This window comes from Thermobia domestica, chromosome 11, assembly GCF_964235325.1.
Source record: "Thermobia domestica chromosome 11, izTheDome1.hap1.1, whole genome shotgun sequence".
In the NCBI taxonomy this organism is placed as follows: domain Eukaryota; kingdom Metazoa; phylum Arthropoda; class Insecta; order Zygentoma; family Lepismatidae; genus Thermobia; species Thermobia domestica.
The window spans coordinates 2,442,355-2,461,025 of NC_137464.1; the positions used below are offsets into that span (position 1 = coordinate 2,442,355).

The window sequence follows — 18,671 nt, forward strand, 5'->3', positions numbered from 1 at the left end:
ACATCAGGAAGACTACCTTTATATCTAACAATAAATTTTCTTTGAGACAAATATGATGTTAACCAAGCAATAAATATAATGGAAAGATCATAGAATTTTAACTTATACATTAAAATGTCATGCGGTAACTTATAAAAGGCTTTAGAAAAGTCAAAGTAGATTACATCAGTTTGCCCATTACTCTTGAGAATAGGAAGAACATTAGCCATGAAACATGTCAAGTTCATTGTGGTTGATCTATTTTTCATAAAACCATGTTGATACATAGTAATGTTAGGACAAACATGATTGTACAAATAATTATATATCAATTTATCAAACACTTTAGGTATGATGCTCAATAGATAAATTAGTCTATACAGTCAATTAGCTTTTCTCCATCAGTTTTGGGAATAGAGACAACAACAACCATTTTCCAATGATCAGGGTAAACAGAAGTAAGCAGACTCCAGTTAAACAATGTCAGTTAGGAGCAATAGTGGACACAATACGTTTCAGTATGAAAACAGGTATACCATCTAGACCACAGGAAGAGTTGATATTAAGACTGTGTACGACTTTCGTCACTTGTTCAACTGTAATAATAGGGTAGAAGGATTTATTACCAGCTAAGGTAAGTAGATCAATATATTATGAAGAGAAGGACGCTTTTGATATATAGATTGAAATAGTTGGGCCCATGCATTAGCCAGAGTTTTGGGATCAGATACATAAACATCACTAACCATAAGCTCAGAGGCTTGGTTTATACGGCCTTTATTTTTGTTAACAAATTTCCAAAATTTTTGGAGTGCATGCTTTAAAGCATTCTCCATATTGTGTATATAAACAAGCATGTCCAACCGTAGTTTATATTTAAATTGTTTACGTATACGAGCAAAGACAGTGTAATGTTTATTTAGGCCAGTAAACTTAAATCTCTTGTGAGCATTTTCTTTGGCTTTGATTAATCAAATCAAATTCTTGGAATACCAAGAAGGATATTTCCTAGTTTTAGATCTCTTTAAAGGTATATTCTTGTCCATACTGGATTTTATTAAGACTGGATAACCGCACAAAGAGATATTGAGAAACTCAATAAAAACTGCATATTTGTTAGAAATGTGAATTTGGAAGTCAGATTTCTTTCATACTTACAAACTTTCATACTTTACTTTCATACTTTCATACTTTCATACATACAAATGTTATTCAGCAAAGTGTAAGTATAAAAAAAAAATTAAAAAAAAAAAGTCTGATTTCCAAGTTCACATTTCCAACAAATATGTAGTTTTTATCAGTAGCGGATTTAAAGGGGGGATGAAGCCCCCCCCCAAAAAAAAAGAATACCAAAGCAAGAGGAATTTGAGGTCATTCACACTAAAAATGCTGAGCATTTCGCTGAAGTGATAAATAGGTTTTCATCTGAATTATGGAAATTGATGGTCGAGGCTTCCTCTTCTGTTTGTCTTTAGATATTAACTGCTGGTCTTTTCAATTACGAATGCCGATGTCCTTAACAGCCAAATTGCGAGAGTAGCAGTGAAGAACTTTTGTTTGGTGATGCTAACTGAAGAAGTTTTGTACTAATGTCTCGAAGTACACTGGGTGTTTCTGCGGATTTTCGTTTTGTACTAGGAATGGCCATATTACAGTAAGAACTTTAATAAGGTCGAAGAGATTGCTATTTCCCGTGATGTCCATATAACATTTCCTATACCAGTGATGTAATGCTAATATTTTAGGTGGGTATACGCTCCATCCTTTGTTACACCCACCCACACCCACACAAACATATATATATATATATATATATATAGGGTGTTTCATAATTCCTATTACAGCGCTTGGGGATTGAAACTAGACACGCAAACAAGCAAGAAAAAGTTTATTATATCGAAGTCGAAAGCGGTACCCTTTCCGAATTACTAGCGCGGGAAAGTGCAGAAAATTGAACTTTGAGCATCAATAGCTCAAAGACTAATAGTTAGTAGAATCTGTAGTATGGTGAATTTCAGGGGAAACCATACTTGTATTTTCGAAAAATACCACATTCAAGATATTCGGGAATTACGCAAAACTTAATTAAACCTTGCTCCATTTAATCCACAATTATCTATGAGACCCTGACTTAATTTGTGAAATTCTGTATCTACTTTCTCCATACTCTTGACTTGGTATTTCCTGACAACACAGGTGTGGTTTCCTGTGAAATTCACCACAACGCTTCCTCTAACACTTATTAGTCTTTTGGCTATTAAGGTTAGAACAAGCAGAATATGTATATGAAGTAACAAAAACAAAAATCTGGATGGAGAGCTACATTTTGGAGAATACTTATCGAACACTTAACCTATCAACCGGAAACTAAGAAAAAGATTACCTATAGTATCATAGGTTAATTTAAGACCTTGTTTAACTCTCTGCGTTAAGTAAGTCAGGTTGTAGAAATGGCTGTACTTCCAATTCGATGCCAATTTATGGCTGAATTAAGCCTTGATGCTAGAGTCGGGTAGTATCATTATACCCACTTAAAACTTTAGTCCAATAATTTCTTTCGGGTCGAGGCTCAAGTTTCCCGCAGGAGCAATTCAAAAAGAAAAAATCACAAATGACAATCTTACCGAGCGAAGTAGCTTAATTGCTAGAGCGTTCACCTCGCATTTGAGAGGTCGTAGGTTCGATTCCCACTGCCAACCATCCTAAATGGGGTTTTCCTCAGTCCTACTAGGCAAATCCCGGGATAATACCTACTAAACAGGCCGTGGCCGATACCTTCCCAAATCCTTTCCATTGTTATTATTGATGTAGGTATCCAGTATAAAATGGCCTCTTAGCTGTATCTAGCGATTGTTAAATAAATAAAATAAAATAAATATACACTCTGAAAAAAAACGAAAAATACAGACAAAAAACTCTCTCCTCCTTAAAGTCTTTCTAAAAGAAATAAAGTTGTAAACTAAAAATGGGAGATTTTTCACTTTTTAAATTCAAATTTGAATTTTTAAGATTTTTTAGAAATTAAAACCGAGAAAGCAAATAAGAAAATCCACTTGTCTAGCTCTTCTAGGTAAATTACAATTTCCGTGATCAGACATTTTCGCAGATATTGAACGGTGTTCTATCACTGCTTATTAAATTATTAAGCCTTGAGCACGCTGTCAGACAAAAGGATTTGAAAAGGACACTGCCCAAACTTAAAAGCTGATGTACTATTCCACCATTCACTTAATGTCAAAAAAAAAAAAAAAAAAAAAAAAAGAACAATGCTGATGGGCTATCAATTTTTTACAAATAGAATTACTCGCACAGCTATTTCCAGCAAAATTTAAACCTGGGCCGTTCCTATAATAATAATAATAATAATAATAATAATAATAATAATAATAATAATAATAATAATAATAATAATAATAATAATCATCATCATCATCATCATCATCATCATCATCATCATCATCATCATCAATCGATGAAGAAGGTGTGGAAACCACTTTGCAGATCAGCTGTCTTTACAGGTTTTTCTTCATTCGCACCACGCAAATATCGGAATAGTGCTAACTTGTAGGCCCCAATTAATCTCCTTTGTAATGTCTTTAACAAAGGATCTTATCCCTCTGACATCTTCGTCATCAAGCCGGAGATCCTATAACAACCTTTATGATGTGAAACCAATAAATTAATAAACAAACATACTTACATCTGTTTCTGAATAGTTGGGAAATTAACTTGTTCTTTGGATTTTTCTTCCCTATTTCTCGATATCTTTGCTTTAACATTTTCGTCAACGGGATTTACACAGCTATTGTCTCTTTTCATTTTTAACCAATTTTCTAACACCTTGGACATCTTGCAAATTGCGAAGCAACTCTTAATTCGTCAACCTAAAAAGAAAGTTTAAACACTACTAAGCAAATAAAGTTCGGCTATTGCAAGTGACGGCTCTACTGAAATGTTCAAAGGTTGCTGTGACATGCTCATACGCTAAGTCTTTCCTGACTTTTGTTTCCACCTCACCCTGTTAACAAATTTTCTTCAAATATTTTTTTATCTGAACGAAAAAACAACAAAGAAAAATGTTTATTTTACCCCATCCTTTTTCTTTTGTTGTTGTTGTTTTGTCCAGTAGATTGCGGAAAAACTACTACTAGTACTAGCTGCTGAGTATTTATGAAAATCAATCGCCACTTTCTTTGATGTCAATTGCGGCCACAAATGAGCAGTACTAATCCGAAGTTCGCTGTTGTATTTGATGATATTGGGAACGACGGTGAAAGCTTCAACCATACCGACGATAGGTCATGTTGTTTTGTTATTTTTGTGAGGGCCAACGCTTGCTTGGCGTAAATATATTCATTTAATTTACTCTTAACCCTTAAACTAAAGTAAAGACTCATTTCTTTCGGAACCTCCTTACATGATTAGAAAGGAACTGTTTCCATCCCGTATTGCCTTGCTCAAATTGTATCCAATAGGTAGACTTTGAATTTGGACCAAAGAGGGCGTGAAAACTATGGTCATTGCTATGTCAAAACAGAACAATTTCAATGTCACCATCTGAATATATGCCCTACTCTTTACACTCCTCACCACTCAACTCTATCTCCCACTGATATTTAGAAACAAAAGAGTTTCTAAGAGTTTCCAAGAAAAACATTTAGAAGCAACTGGGCTTTATATTAGACCTATTATAGTACCGGAGGTCAGCTTTCAGAAGGTAAGGACAGCGCATGTGACATCTTGAGCAAAAAACTACTGAAGGTTCAGAGTGATGTTTTCCTCTTTCTTTTTTTTAAATTTAGACATGACTCGCGACCACAGCCTGGCGACCAGCTGTTTAGTGATTTTTTTTTTTTTTTTGAGATACTGTACATAAAAAGTAGTTTTTCTCTCAATTAAGTCAGTACACTATGAATGTAATGTAGCGTATACCCACGTATTTCCTAAATTTTAGGTGGCTATACGATAGTTTCCAAAACTTAGAGGTGGGTATACGCCGTATACCCGCGTATACCCTCCATTGTGTGACCATTGTGTACGTCGTGGTTCGGATTAATCTTTTAGTCTCATACCTTGCCCTTTTCTCCTTTTTATTTTCCAGCTATCTCACGACGACTATGATCAATGCCCATGCCTACAGCTTCGCCATGCGGTGGCTGGAAGCATAACAGGCGTAAATGCAGGCAACGTAAATAGATTTGTTAGGCTACGAATATGATAAAACTAAACATTAACTTCACAACAAATAATAGACTCAAACTTAGATAGTAAATGTATAATGTTACTTGATAAACATAAACATTACAGGCACTTGAATTTAAAATATAACTGTACTTTATAACCCTTTACTAAATATTGACGTTAAGGTGGCGTGGCATGTAAATAAAAACAACTCACGTCATTCTTCGGCTAGCCCACAAAGTAGTTCCATCGATGTCCTGGATTCAATCGCAGATGCTACTCCTGGAATTAATGTCCTGGGTTTGGATTCCGACTGCTGCTTTCTCGATGAGTATCCCAAGCTGGCGCTACAAATATGATTTTTAGTCCATAGTCCCGGACGAATCGTACTTCGGGGTTTCACTTACATTATATTTGCCGTAATGAACAGTAAATTCGACTTATTTGTCACATCAAAACGTTTCGCAGATAAAACTGCTACGTTCTCACGTTCAAGACACTTTGCGATTAAATTGTTAGTCACCTTTATAATTAATTAAGTCCTTATATCCATCTCACGGAGGGATAACTCACACGCTTGGAGATAGGTGCGTACGGTACGTAACTTCAGACAGCGTGGACGCTGCTCTCGAGTAGGTACTGGCTGTCTCGCCTAGCACACGACAGCGAGGAGGTAGTGTACACAAAGGGTGTCGAAACACTGAAGCTTTTCCTAGTTAGCTTCTACGTATGAATGCTTGAGACGGGATTTTCCCGTTTATGACGTATAATGCTGAATTCAAGCTCTTTGGCTGAAGAAATACGGATGCTTCGAATTAACCAACCAGTAATAGACGATGACAAGACAGAGGTGTTATTGCAACTTTCCCGTTTTTCCGGACTCGAGAAAGCGTTCACAAAGGGAGTCATTGTCTCTGCATCGTATGTCCATATTTAGCCACAAAATCTGACTGAGGCTCACCAACACAGACAAAAAGGCATACCAAAGCGATGAGAGAAGAGTTTCTAGAATGTTTGGAATATACGAGGCTTGGTTAATAAAGTTCAGAATAAATCTATTTTTCCAATGTCTCTTTTAATTTTTTTTTTTTTTTTTTTAAGTGAGCTTTAGGCCGGTGACAATTGCATTCCTGCCTAGGACTGTAAAACGCCAAACTCACTACTCAAATGTAGAAGCACATACCCCACATGAATATTTCAACACAAATGTGTATATTCCTTTTTTGGATCATCTCATAAGTGAACTGACCTCAAGATTTGCTTTAACAAACTCAAAAGTGATGCCTTTGTTTAGTTTGGTTCCAGGATTTACGGCACAATTGCATGAAGAAAGCGTTGTAAAATCTTCACAAATTTACCATGAGAATCTATGCGGAAGTGAAATTGAACTGAAAAGTGAAGTGACTTTGAGCGAAAACATTGGGGCTTATCAAGATCCATCTTGTGATTTTTTCAAACATAAAACAACTGCTACATCTTCTATCTGTTTTACTAGCAACATGTTCTACAGAAAGAAGTTTCTCTACTTTAAAATTGGTAAAATCCTATCTGAGAACAACGATGGGTCAAGACAGACTTAGTAGGTAGCCCTAATGAATATTGACAAAGATATTTCAATTGATGTGTCTGAAGTAGTGGATCTCTTCGCCAAGAAACATTCCAGAAGATTGTAATTTCTGTATGACTGAAGCAAAGATATATAAATTTTGTATTTTTTAGTTCTAGTTCTGTTTTGACGTGAAGTTTGTGATATGTATTCTTTGTCATAAAGTATTTTATGTATTTCCCGAAGATTTCATTCAATCCTAGCTCATTAATAATACAGAAAAAAATATTACAATGAGATACATTGAACAATGTAACAATATTAATAAAATAAACTTTTTAAATAGATTAGGTAGAATATCAGGGAATGTCACTTCTTTGGTTCCATGAACTAGCCTATTTTTAACTATATGCAAGTGTATTATGCATTGCTATCAAATTTGAGGAGCAAAAATGAGTTCCACTGTTTTTCTAAATTATTTTGTTCCAGCGCCCTCAAAAACAATTTCTAGATCCGCCGCTGTATATACAGTGCGATCCACGAATAACACTAAGGCCCGTCTCCTGAAGAAACCAAGGCAGATAGAAACATGAAACCTTTTGTAACCTTCAAGGGATATAAAATACAACATTATGCTGATATGGAGAACCCCCCATGAGGTGCGCTTAAGAGGGTTATGGGGGGTAACAACAAGATTTTAAATAGCAACCCCCATCGTGTGGAACCTCGTTTGAAAGCTAATAACGTGTAGAGACATTGTCGCTATCGTCTATCTATCATGGCGGCCACTCGTAGTTACCCCTCGTAATTCCCTTAGGCCCCCCTCATGGGGGATTTTCCTTATCAGCATACTGTTGTCTTTTGTGTCCCTTCAAGGTTACAAGGTTCATCGCGGTCCCATGCTTCTATCCGCGATGGTTCAAAGGTCGAGCGCACGCTTTTAATGTGTAGGTCTCTGGTTCAATCTCAGTTCCCGCCAAGTGAGCTTTGTAGTGGACAGAAACTGTATGCATGGGTTTTCTCGGGATTCTTCCATTTTTCCCTGCTTTCTTCATTCCACCATTTCGTTTATTATCATCATCGCCGTCTGCCTTAGTTTCGAAGGATAACCATGGAACGTTAAACAGAAGAAATCAATCATTGGACTAAAGAATACACAAAAGTAAGAAAACGAAATAGTTTATAGTAAAAGATTGTATTAAGGAAAGGATATGCCGAAAAGTATAAGATACATAGTTTATCTGCCTTAAAAATGGAAAGAACAGGAAAATGAAAAATAATCAACATAGGTTCTCAGACCCATATTTATATATTGTGCGCCCCTGTGCTCTAAATAATTTGCCGCCCCCTTGCCCCGAAAACGACCAATATTAGAGTTGAATTCATAGTTTTTGGGGTCGCTGAGATGAATAGTGACATTTTTAATCCAATTTAACTTCAAGGTTATACTCCACTCCCCAGGAAGGGGGCGAGATTTTAAATGAAATCGAAAATGATTGACATTAACATTGAATTCATAGTTTTCAAGGTCGCTGGGTTTAACGATATCAGTTTTCATGATGTTCAAGTTCATCCTCACCCCTTGGGGTAGGGCGGGAGAGGATGATTTTTTAAAAATAATCAGATAAGCTAGCTAATTAGTAACTACTGTAATTCGAGCGAATTAAACACATTAACATATTTTCTCGCGCTTGCGCAGGACTCTGCGGGTTGCTAATTTTAAATATTACTTTATTGTGAATCTTTAAAAAATCTAAAATTTTGCCGCCCCCCTAAATTCTGCCGCCCTGTACTCGAGCACAGAATAGCACTTAGCTAAATACGGGCCTGTATGTTCTTACAATTACAGTCAGATTTTTGTTGGTTGGAGTTCAGTTTTGCGTCCCTTTCAACAGCAAGGCTTGTCATAAGAATCATTACAAAATCACTGAAACGCACCAATTGTAAGAAACTATTTGAATCATTGAATATAATGACAGTTGTTTTCTTTGAACATATTTGAACTTCTCAAAATTACTTGGGATCATTTGGATAATACGTATTAAAAGAGATGGTGATACTCACAACTATCTTACGCGTGGAAAAGACAACTTATCTGCTGTGTATCATAGAACATCAGCATACGGAAAATCAAATATCTATTTGGGTGTAAAACTGTTTAATAAACTATCTGGGTACTGTATATGAAAATACTCATAAAAAGAATACCTTTGTCCACTCAGTGTGTAAACTGTTATTAAATAACACATTTCAAACAATAGATGAATACCTAAGCACCTCATTGTGAAACTTCAAAAAATAATTAAATCCCTATTGTATAGATAAGAGTTTCCCAACCTTCTTCAACTTGCGGCACACTACGGGTATAACTTGAATTCTCGCGGCACACTTATAGATATTATTATTTGTAAACATAAAACACAGTGGTATTATTTTTTCTGTGATTACTGATCACCTTCTCACAGAGAAGAAAGCTCGATCACTAGTTTTCCCCAGTGGTACATCATTATGCTTTTTTTTTATTCTAATTTAAAAATAGAAAACAATTGCAATGGAATATTGGACTCAGGTTTTTACAAATACGCTTTCTTTTTCGAAAACTGTATCCAACCTTTCACTAAAAAGGAAGATCATTAAATAGCGAACGAACAAACAAATCATTTTTACTTTTAAAACACAAATGTAGGTAATTTGTTTGCATGTTTGCTTTGTCGAAGAAATTGAATGATATTTTAAATTTTCAAGTTACGAAATAGTCTGCAACAATAAAGAAGCAATAATGGTCATAACAATAATAAATACTTTTTTTTCAACATTAAAAATGTACAAAAAGTAACACGGTATGAAACTTAAAATTGTAGATTCATAGTAGAGGTCCATAGTGTTGTGAAATAGAAATGTACATTTTTATCTACGTTTTGTAATTTGATTGCTATAGAATTAATAATTTTGTTTCGATTTCCTCGCGGCACACCAGCGGCCCATTCACGGCACACCGGTTGGGAAACGCTGGTATAGATGGTACATACAAACATATACAAATATTCAATAATTAAGCCGATGTATATATTATTGTTATGTGGACTGTAGAATTAGTTTAGCCTATATATATATATACAAGTTATTAAAAACAAGAGCATTGTATTTGTTCTAAGTATTGTATCTATTTTGTGGGACACCATAGTCCAGTGGATAGAGTTGGAATCATGTCCGCGTGGTCCCGGGTTTGATTCCCGGCCGGTACTTCCCAATTTTCGGCGTCATGAGCCAAACTGGGGAGTCACGTGAAAACAAGACGTGATGGCCACTAGATCTGGAAAGCTTCTGATGCGCCTGTTAGGGACAGAGCGTCACAGCGTGCGGACGACGTTCTCGCCGTTAGGCTGGACATAGTTAAGCCGTTCGTTAGCAGATGGCGCTCGAGCAGGTTTAGGCCCACAAAATGAGCTGTTACGCCATGTGGTTTGGTATTGTATCTATTTTAAGTACTGACGAGTTCTATACCATTTTGTACAATCGTACGTGTAATATGTTCTACAGAATGATTAATACATCTAATCTAATCTAATCTAATCTAATGAGACGTAGATATATAGCTTAATGTGCGGTTCGAGCTACATAAACTCCTGCTCGGAATTGAACCCTGGTCTCCCATATCAAAGGCGCAAACGCTAACCACATAACCACGATAGAGTAACTTTACAATCAGTTTTTATGACACATATTGACATTAAGATGTTCTCGTTTCTTTCTTTCTTCATTCCTTCTCCTCTTGACTTGAGAATGATTGCAAATCTCGAAAATATTCTCAGAATTGAATTTAGTTTGGTAGTTCTTCTCCACTCTCAGTACAAACTATTGTTTCTCTGAATTGATTAGATCCTTTTGGTGAACGAAAACGTGATGTAAGGCTTTACTTCTTTCAGATTGTATCTTTCCCACCATTTCCTGGTAAAGAAATGAATTATTTACGAGCACAAATTGGTCGAATTACCGCCGGAACTCAAATCTCTCCTGATGGTTACTTCAAGTTTGAAGGCGAAGAAGAGGAGGAGGAGGAAGGAGAAGAGGGTGAGTATTCGTTCCCTTATTTCATTGGTTGACCTAAAGAATAGAACTGGACTTTCCTTTCGTTCTTTTTTTCCAAAATGTTTCTGCACTAAATTTAACCTCTTTATTGTTATTACCGTGTATGTTCCTGTAATATTCATACTTACATTTTCAGATAGTAATTGAAGGAAATATATTGATCCGTATAATATCCACACTAGTATCATTTATGCAGTGGCGTATTTATGTCTTTTTTCGGGAAGGGCTATGCACAACACGGGGAAGCAGGAGGGGCAATTGCCAACGTGAGTTTGAGAATATTTTTATCGATTGTCTACTAATATACTAGGAAAAAACGTAAAACTCATATGTTTTGTGGAGGATCTAACCCCCCCCCCCCTCAAAGCAAATATGGAATGACGCTCCTGCAAACACATGTTGCATATTTGTAATCTCATTTCAACTTAACTGATTTCATTTTAGAAAAAAGTGGAAATATTTAGTTTTATCTGTGTACGTTTTTACCGGAAAGAAAATGTTGAGACAAGTTAAAATTGAAATATACTGACTGGAATTTTTATGGCAAGAATTGCAAACTGGTGAATCTGATATAATATGATACACACAAAAATTTAGCAGTGAATTTAACCTTTTATTCTATTCATAGAAGAAAAGGAAGCATTCTCTTGGTCTAGCTAATTTCCCAGGCTACTTATTTCTCCCACTTGATTTTCTTTAATTGAAACATTTACCTTTCTTTATAGCTAAACGATATAAATATTCCTTTGCTATAATAACTAAAGTCCCATTATGTTGATATCCGTGCAAGTTGATGTGAAACACCAGTTTCGCTTATCAACTCCTCTTAGTTTTGATGTTACTGACGACGACCGACTTGAATCACAACCAACAACAGAAGAAAATATGAGAAGAGAAACGAAAGAAATAAAAAAAGCAATTCGCGGAACGCTCAGAACCCATGGAATGAAATTTGACAAATACAGTATTATTTGTGAAAAAAAAAGAAGCATAAGATAATACAAAGTCAATGAAAAATTCTTAGAAATGGTAAGAACGATTATTATTGTTCGTGGAATGCGAAAAACTAACGAATTTATTTCGGGACGGGTGCTTGAGCCTGATAATCCACCTAAATACGCCACTGAATTTGTCTTAATTTTTGTACTAAAAGAAACTGTAAAATAAATTATGAGAATCTAGTATCTAGTGACAGAATCTATACAGGTTATATTCTGTCGTCGAAAGGCGTCCTTATTTCTTTCAACTCCTTTAAACGTTATATATTTAACAAATTTTCAAAGTGGGGTAGTAATTTCATTTAAATGTACCATCTTGACATTTGTCTGGTGGAGCCAAGGATAAGTTCTGTAAGAACTTCAATCAGGATGGCTAGCCATAAACCCGAAACTTTCGGATTGCAAAACTAGAATGCTAACCACTAGCCTACAATCTTTTTATTTTAATCTCTTGTGTTATTCGCCACTCCTAATTCAAAAGTGAAGAAAATTTGTACGTGTAACATAAGGTAACAACTTCGGGCCACTAAAAGAAAGAACAAAGTTGCGCTGGGTAGATTTTGTATTCAGGAAATAAAGAATCAGCATTATGCTGTGACACATGACGTGCCAAATCAAAGCGCTAACGGTGGTACTGAAAGACATGGTTTCTTCAGTACGGTTAAGGTAAGTAAAAGTTAGCTACGAAGAATGATGATAAGAAATGACTTCGTGAGCAGGCAGTGATAGTCCAGAGAAACAAATTATTTTCATTGTTTCTTTTATATAAATACAGGTTGTTTCAAAACAATACCGGCAACGTTTGGAAGGTGATTCCTAACACCAGATAAGGCGAAAAGTATAAACCAACTTGAGTGCACAAATGCTTCCTTTAGGAGTTATAGTCTGCCGAAAACATGAAAAAAAAAAAAAAAAATGAATATTAAAGGTCGATAGCTCTAATACTATGGGACCTACCGTACTCTGGTGAAGACTTTATTTAGGAACTGGTATGTTCCCCATCCAAATATCCATGTTTCAGAATCCTGCGGTACTTCCGCAACATTTTTTTATAGAAGTAGTTGCCAAGTGCTTCAAATTATATGCCCGTAGCCATACTGCCTCTATAAAACTTGTTGCGTAAAAACCTTAGGATTCTGAAACATGTATTTTTGGATAGCTTGCGTATTAGTTCCTAAGTGAAGTCTTGACCCGAGTACGGTAGGCCCCATAATTTTGGATCAATGGACCTTTAAACTTCATTTTTTTTTCTTTTATGTTTTCGGCAGCCCATAATTCTGAAAGAAAGCATTTGTGCACCCACATTGGTCTATACTTTTCGTCTTACCTTGGTGTTAGGAATCACTTCTCAAAAGTTGTCAGTGTTGTTTTGAAACACCCTGTATATACTTATGCCAATGTTCTAGCCCCGCTGTCTACCGGTTTCCATGAGATCACTGAAGTCGAGCAGTGAACAGTCAGGCCAGCAGTTGGGTGAATGTTCACAACGACACCACAAACCAGATGATGTTGTCAGTGCAGCGCTGACTCAACATCGTAAGGATATTTCTGGATTTGCTTGGATGAAAAAGTAAAAGAGAAAGCAATAATACCAATGAGATTCTGATTCGACATAAACAAACTTAAAATCACCGGGTACTTGCATATAACACCTTCAGAACTTCTCGCCGACGAATTTAGTTTTCTTTATTTTTGTATATATATAAGTTATCATAGGGCTTCCCGTGAAAGAATAGGACGCAACTTTTTAAACTAAGGAACTATATGACGCATACATGACCACATCTGCAAAATTAGATTGAAATTTTGGGATGAACGGTATGGATGATACACACGAACATATATAGTGAATATATAAATCTCGATGCCGGTGGAGAAAACAAATTACTTACCAGAAAACATTATAACTCATTATCACAATAAAGAAAATAAACTTCTTTAAGAAAGTAAGTTCTTTCCCCTACCCTTATCAGAAAGAGTGAAGAAGATGAAAAAGTAGATAAAGATAGAATTGTCCAGTTGGCAGGGCCGTCTTCAACCTTCTCGTTGCCCTAGGCACTTCAAATTGTTACGCCTCCCCACTATTCCAGAGCACTCCCTTCGTTCAGTTATTACCTTGCTAGTTTTGGTTCGGAGGGATTTTCCCTTTCTTTGTTTTCGCTCTTTGGAGAGTCTTTCCATTCTCCACCACCAATGGACCCACCGTGTCTCGAACTGGCAACTGGCAGCCGTAAGGAAAGGATAGTTGCATGGTTTGGCCACTCTTGTTCATTTCTTACCTTACGGCTTAGTGACAAACTAGTAGTTTTAAATGGACCGAGGTTGCATTTATAGGTATCTCGAAAATTATTATTAAAAAGTGCATAAGGAATCATTTCTACAGTCTGGGCTTTTGACTGGTAATAGCAGAAAACAAGTATTTTTCCTAATATTAGTACAATTAATAGTTGGTTTTCACCCCCCAGTTATCCTCAGACAACTGTCCTTAAGTATTCTTATTTATCAAGTAATATAAATCTTGATTTTCAATTAACAAAAGTAAAATTATACGTATCACATTTATATTAGCCACCGAGATCTAGTTTGTTTGTGACGAGGCAGCTCAATCGGAACGGAAATAACGTTTTCTTTATCAGCGCATTTTAATTTTTTATCTTTTTTCGCCCTCCAATATTTGCGCCCTAGGCACGTGCCTAGCGTGCCTAAGCGTAAAAGCGGCCCTGCCAGTTGGTTCATATTCGTCCAGTCCCTGTCAGAACTGTCCAGTTGGTTTCAACAAACTAATCGCTGGACGCTTTACAGCTCTTGTCTGTTCTTCATTTTTACTCTTCTTCTCGTCTCTTTTGCTTGTTGTGTAAATGAAATGTCTATTGAGGGCTCTAATAACGTACTTTCTTTTATGTTGTAAGGTAACGTTCTTTTACTATTATTTCAGTTATTCTTTATTGTTGCAGGTACTCCATGAATAAGTTGTCATATGAAGAGGTCATGAAAGTGCTCTCGGTTTCAAGATAATTGTTATTTTCAAGATTTCTTTTTATCTTTGCCAATTTATTTTATTATTATTATTTACTCCTTCACTTTCCATCTAACATTTTATATTTATTAGTTTCTATTTTTTTATTATTATCTATGTTTTTTATTTCTTTATTACTTTTCACTTTCCCTGTATTACACGATTTTTTATCTTTGTCCTTCTTCTTCTTCTTCTTCTTCTTCTTCTTATTATTATTATTATTATTATTATTATTATTATTATTATTATTATTATTATTATTATTATTATTATTATTTAGATTTAGATTTAGATTTAGATTTAGTCTCTTTGCACTACAAACCTACTCAATCCATTAGTCTTATTTTCCTACACTAAACGCAACTTACTTAAAGCTTGGTACCACTATCATACTATTACGTGATCACAAGTGGCGCACACTTGAATGCTTCTCAGTTTCTTTTCTGTTCTTTATTTTTTTAATTCTCTACTGTCTGTCTTAGTCTTCCCCTTCCATCTGATGAAGTATTTAAGCGAAAGTGCTCATAATGATTTTTTTCTTTCTTTCGGTGAGTAATTATGTTTTCACTATTTTCTGGTAAATATTTCATTTTTTATTCCTACTTCGAGGTTCCTTTGTTGTAACTGTATCAAGTATTCTAAAATTGGAGCTCGTGGACCATAGAAAATATTCTACAGGTCAAAATAAAACCAAAATGTTATATAATGTTATGCACTGATGTTATGCACACGTTGTGACGTCTCCTTCAGGCTCTAGGGCCAATGCAAAATTGCGGATATGGTAATATCATACATAAAATTTGAACCATTATAATAATTACTAATAGACGCTATAAAGTACATATTATTAAAATATTAAAAAATATACCCTGTATTCAATCCAGCCTTATATGTTTAGAACTAATTATACTCAATGATTCGGCCCGCTCTGTCGCCATGAATACGAACTGTTATGTGTCAGTTGGAATGTCACTAAAGTTACATCTTGTTATTTTTCAGCTCCTTTCCTGCAACAGAAAATAGCCCTAAGTACTTGAAAAACACTTATTTATGTTAATTCTACATCATGAGATTTATTATCTCTGATCACTGTCTTACAGATTAAGCAATATTCCATGTATTGTAGTTTATATATTAATTATAACCTTGAAGTGAATACATAAAAATCTTAAATTTTAATATTCTCGGGAAATAGTTCTATATTTTAATCTTATAGGCAACACTTTTATGATGCACATTACACTGAAAACATAAATAGTTTATATTGCCTTTCTATATGTTACAGTATTTTACGTAATTCGCGAACTAAAATCATTCCTCTCCAGCTACCGTCGAACTGTTCGAGCCATATATAAGTAATCGCAAGCAGTTAGTTATATTCAAAGATTGAAATGAGACTAGTTATGTCATACTTACTGGGATACCTTAAGAATCCAGTCTTGACCTTCTAGACGTAATTAACTCTCACAAGTTACTTTATACACATGGTCTTAAGTTATATAAAGAAATAACTTCACTGATTGATCCAATTTCTCCAGTTCGATTTAAATAACGTAAAAACTGATGTCAAGTAAACAAACTTGACATGAATATCAAGAAATGTAAATTGATGACCTTCATAAATCAAAGACAAATCATATTTATTCCATAAATGGAAAGGTCATACTTACTACGGAAAGAGTGCAAGATTTCGGTCGTTTGGACTGTCAACTACGCTTTGATCATTACATTAATCAAATAGCAAAAGAAGGTTATAAAACATTAAGGTTTATTAATAGGATAAGAAAAGATTTAAAAACAATTCATACATTGAAAATATTATATTTAACATATATCAGGACAAAATTACAATATGCATCAACGGAATGAAACAATGTCAGCAACTTAAACGACTCTAAAATAGATTTCTCAGAATTCTGACATACAGACAAATACGTTTGTATCGAAAATTTGAATGCTATTCCAATTTGTTAGCCATCATTGAAAACTTTGAGCAGTAAATGAAGTTCTGTTTGTTCATAAACTGTTACACAACAAAATTGATAGCCTCAAGCTTATTTTGATGAAATGAAATAACAAGATACAGTCATCGAAGACAAGAAATAAAACACTTTTTTTTTCTACTATAAGAAAGTTAGAAGCAACTACGTTCAATATTGTCCAATATGGAGAACTTGCTCGTACTTCAACAGTGTTGTAAAACATAATTCGACTGTTGATGAATTTGACACAGCAAAAGGATTCAAAAAGAAAATTATTAATTATGTAAACACATGTAATATGAAAGGACACTGTAATAGGATGTAACATCTGTCGTATACCTTTCAATAAATAAATAAACTATAATTTGGTGTAAAGCCTGTAGTATACTTTTCAATAAATAAATGAATAAATAAATTATATCCCACTGTAGCGTTCTGAGAAGAACGAATGTAGAACAGTGTAAAGAAGAAGAAAAAGAAAAAAAACAGTGTACTATAGTAATGTGTGAGAGGCGAGTCGTTGCTGTTGCATGGAACTTTTGTTTTATATATAAAAAAAATATCTTTTATTATCTTGCCTAGAGATTACTGGAATGGGTTTTAGTTTTATTTAGACAATATATAACAGATATTCAGGGGCGGACTGGCCCACCCTGCCACCCTGCAAATGCAGGGTGGGCCCCCCAAACAGGTGGGCCCCCTCCACCAATTTTAAAAAGATGTGCTCAATTAAACCTACCAGCATGAAAAATATGGCAGGGTAACTCCCGCAAACTTGTGTTTTGCATAAAAAAGACGTAAACTTTCATGAACAGACGAACAGACTTTCTTCTTCACGTTTATTGACTTGAAAAGGTCCGTCTATGAGACAATCAGGCCCTAAAGCATTGCTGGGTTTGTGATACGACAGCTGTTAAAAACGAGAACGTTAACTAATACTTTTTTAAATATAAGAAACACAGTAGATTTCAGGCTGTTATTGGATTTGGATACCATTGCCTACTCCGGTCCTTTTACAAGCCGGCGAGTGGCGATGTTTTAAAGAAACAATAGTTTCGTAGATATTGTTATTGTGCAAACTGGAGGTGGAGCCGGAACGTTTTTGAACTGCATTGTCCTCAGACCAAGCTTCGAAGAAAGAAATCGGATCAGGCTTCGTTTTTTTTTTTTTTTTTTCTTTCTTTTCAGTGCGGTAAAGCGAAAAGAAATTAGTTTCCACTATCAAAGATTGTTTTATACAAACCTCAAACAATTACTATGAAGTTGCTGCCCTCGGCTCGTGTTTTATTTGTATATTACATCGAAGAGCAAATCCGATAGCAGCAATTCAATTATTGGAACACCAGTTACGTGTCGTCTGTCGTGGAAGACAGATGTGGTTGTGTCAGTATGGATGGTACGAGTGATTGTAAGATTACTGTAAAGAAAAAATATAAAAGTGGTGCTAAAAAGCGAGAACACAAACGAAGATGTGATTTACAAAAAGCTGCATTTGACCCAAAACAACGTAGGCTATTTGAATCTGTGAAGCCCAAAGAAACAAATGAGCGTGATGTGATTCATTCGAGTACTGCAGGACAGTTGCCAGGTATTTTTTAGTTTTTCCGTCTAAGGTGTTTATAAATTATAATGTATACACCATGTCTTTGGATGACTTCAGTCAATTGTAGCTTATCTTGTATGGCTATTTTTACTTGAAATTAGACAACTTTAACAGGCGAACACGAAATTAACTGAACTGTTTGCCGCGTAGTGCTTTCAAACGGGTCAGATCAGGCTTTCATGGGTCAGGGGTCGAGTCAAGCCTGCTTGAGACACGGGTCGGGTCAGGTCACCTACGCTAGGGTCAGGGCTGCTCTAGCCACGGGTCGGCTCGGGTC

The 18,671-nt window shown here is 35.3% G+C and overlaps 1 protein-coding gene across 1 annotated transcript in view; it reads left to right on the forward strand.

Moving 5' to 3' along the window:
* The window catches only part of LOC145663819 (radial spoke head protein 6 homolog A-like), a 74,057-nt gene that overhangs the window by 35,954 nt on the left and 19,432 nt on the right, over positions 1-18,671 (forward strand). The window contains exon 8 of the mRNA XM_081729911.1: positions 10,633-10,777. Within this exon, the coding sequence (XP_081586037.1) occupies positions 10,633-10,777 (145 nt within the window). The remainder of the gene's footprint in view (positions 1-10,632; positions 10,778-18,671) is intronic.